Here is a 2,118-nt window from a genome sequence, read left to right on the forward strand (position 1 = left end):
GCCCAGACGGGCGGGATGTGGCAGTCGGCCCCGATTCGGCTGCCAGGTGCGAAGACAAGGGCAGCCAGACCGACGTGGACAGCGCTGTCCCAGCAGGCGAGGAGACAGAGCCCAGTGCGGGCAATGCACTGAGCAGCCCCTTGGCACAGGGCGCAGGAGCGATGGGGGGGACATGCCAGGGCAGCCCAGCCCCTGGGGCAGCCGTGCCAGAGACGACGCGTAGCAGCCGGAACACGTCCCCAGTGCGGGATGGCGGAGCTGCCCCAAGTCCTGCGGCTGGTGAGTTGGTGCCGGGGATGACACCAGGGTCTGGGTTGGGATGTTCCTGCGGGAAGGGAGAGGGAGGCCCTGTTGGGTACAGCGCCTGCAGGGCCAACGCTACCTGTGTCACAGCAGCTGCCTGCACTCTGCCCATGTCCCTCCCATGCCTGCCCTGGGGTCTGGGGGGTTTGGGGTGCCTGGGCAGCCCCGTGGAGAGGTTCCTGCTCGCTGGCCCTTGACACCCATCTCTCTGCCCCCAGGAGCCCTGAAGTCCATCATGAAGAAGCGGGACGGTCCCCCGCGGAGTGAGGCCGAGGGCAGCAAGAAGAGCCTGCAGTTTGTGGGCGTGCTGAACGGGGAGTACGTGCCGAGGGGCTCCTGCCACCCCCCTGAGCCAGCCCCGGCCCCCAGGATCCCTGTCCTGGGCTGGGGGCAGTGGCAATGGGGGGCCTGGAGGGGACCAGCTGGGTGCTGCGTTGCCACTGAGCATCCTCCCTCCGTGCAGGTACGAGAGCACATCCAGCGAGGAGGAGGAAGGAGACAGCTCCTCTGAGAAGGCTTCGGCTGACAGCTCCGACAGCGAGGAGCAGGGGGATACTGAAACCTCGGACGAGGAGGCCAGGGAAGGCGAGCGCGAGCCAGGATGGGAGCACGAGGGGGCTGGCATGACCCTGCTGGAGCCCCCTGAAGTGAAGGAGAAGTAAGTGCTGATGGGGAAGGCTCCCTTGCCCCGCACAGCTGGGAGCCACGGGCTGGCACCAGCCCTGCTGACTCGGGGCATCTGCCCCGGGTTTCAGCGCAGCCGATGGGAAAAAAACATTCAACTCCTGCAGAAACCGCTTGGCAGGAAAAAAATCCTTCCAGCTTCTTGGGTCTGCTAAAGGATGAGACCAAGGCTCCAGATGCCTTTTTGCTGGAGAAGATAGTTTGGGGGGGGGAACCAACAGCCCTTAATGGCATTTTTCAACAAAAGGAAAAAATTTGGCCTAAAAATGGGTAAATCGTGCCTGAGCACATCCGTATAAGGCTTGGTTCAGTGTGGGGTCGCAGAGGCTGAAGCTGCCAGGGTGCAACCACTGGGCTGGACCTTGCACCGTGGGGAGCTCGTGGAGGCTTGCAGGCATCGGGAAAAGGAGCAAAACCTCCACAGGGGGACTCGGGGTGCCCCTTGCCAGTGTGGTTTTGGTGGGGCAACGCAGCCCCGCACCGCAGATGCCCTCGTGCTCTCCCCAGGTTTGAGCTGAGCCCCAGGATGCGGGAGGCCTGCCTCATTGTCAAGACCCACCTGGGCCACCCTGGTGCCACCAAGAGCAAAGAGGTGGTGAGTGGGATGCTGTGGGTGGGACGGCTCACCCGGCCGCTGCCAGAGTCCCCCGCTGGGGCTGGCCCTCCCCAAAGATGGGCCAGCAAAGCCCAGCTCAGCACCTTCCCCCAAAACACAGCCCTTTGCTCCAGGCTTTGTCACAGATACCCCAAAACCCATGTGGGCTCAGCTCGGGCCATCCCAGCATGGTTTTGGGGTTTCAGGGTCCTGCCTTCACCCAGTCCCTTCTGGAGCAGGATTTCTGCTCCCTGCTGGGGCTGGCAGCAGGGGGGGTGGGTGCAGGGTGGGTGCCGGGGCGTGGGGCGTGGGTGCGGGGCCATGCAGAGGCTCAGGGGGAGCCGCGGCCCTCAGCTCAGCGCTGCTTGTCGCCCGCAGCTTGCCAGCAGCAGCCTGGTCCTGCAGGAGTGGTTCCGTCTGTCCAGCCAGAAGTCATCCATCCCTGACACTGTCGCCAACCACATCCTGGCCTTTGCCGAGGTCTCACCAGCTCTCCTGGCCCACGTGGTGAACCTGGCGGATGGCAACGGCAATAC

General features: G+C 64.4%; 1 protein-coding gene across 1 annotated transcript in view; it reads left to right on the forward strand.

The window, feature by feature from the left end:
* The window catches only part of KANK3 (KN motif and ankyrin repeat domains 3), a 7,945-nt gene that overhangs the window by 2,568 nt on the left and 3,259 nt on the right, over positions 1-2,118 (forward strand). The window contains 5 exon segments of the mRNA XM_019471484.1: positions 25-279; positions 522-621; positions 767-961; positions 1,495-1,582; positions 1,961-2,118. Coding sequence (XP_019327029.1) covers positions 25-279; positions 522-621; positions 767-961; positions 1,495-1,582; positions 1,961-2,118 — 796 coding nt within the window.

The sequence above is a fragment of the Aptenodytes forsteri genome, unplaced genomic scaffold (assembly GCF_000699145.1).
Source record: "Aptenodytes forsteri isolate BGI_AS27 unplaced genomic scaffold, ASM69914v1 Scaffold274, whole genome shotgun sequence".
In the NCBI taxonomy this organism is placed as follows: Eukaryota; Metazoa; Chordata; class Aves; order Sphenisciformes; family Spheniscidae; genus Aptenodytes; species Aptenodytes forsteri.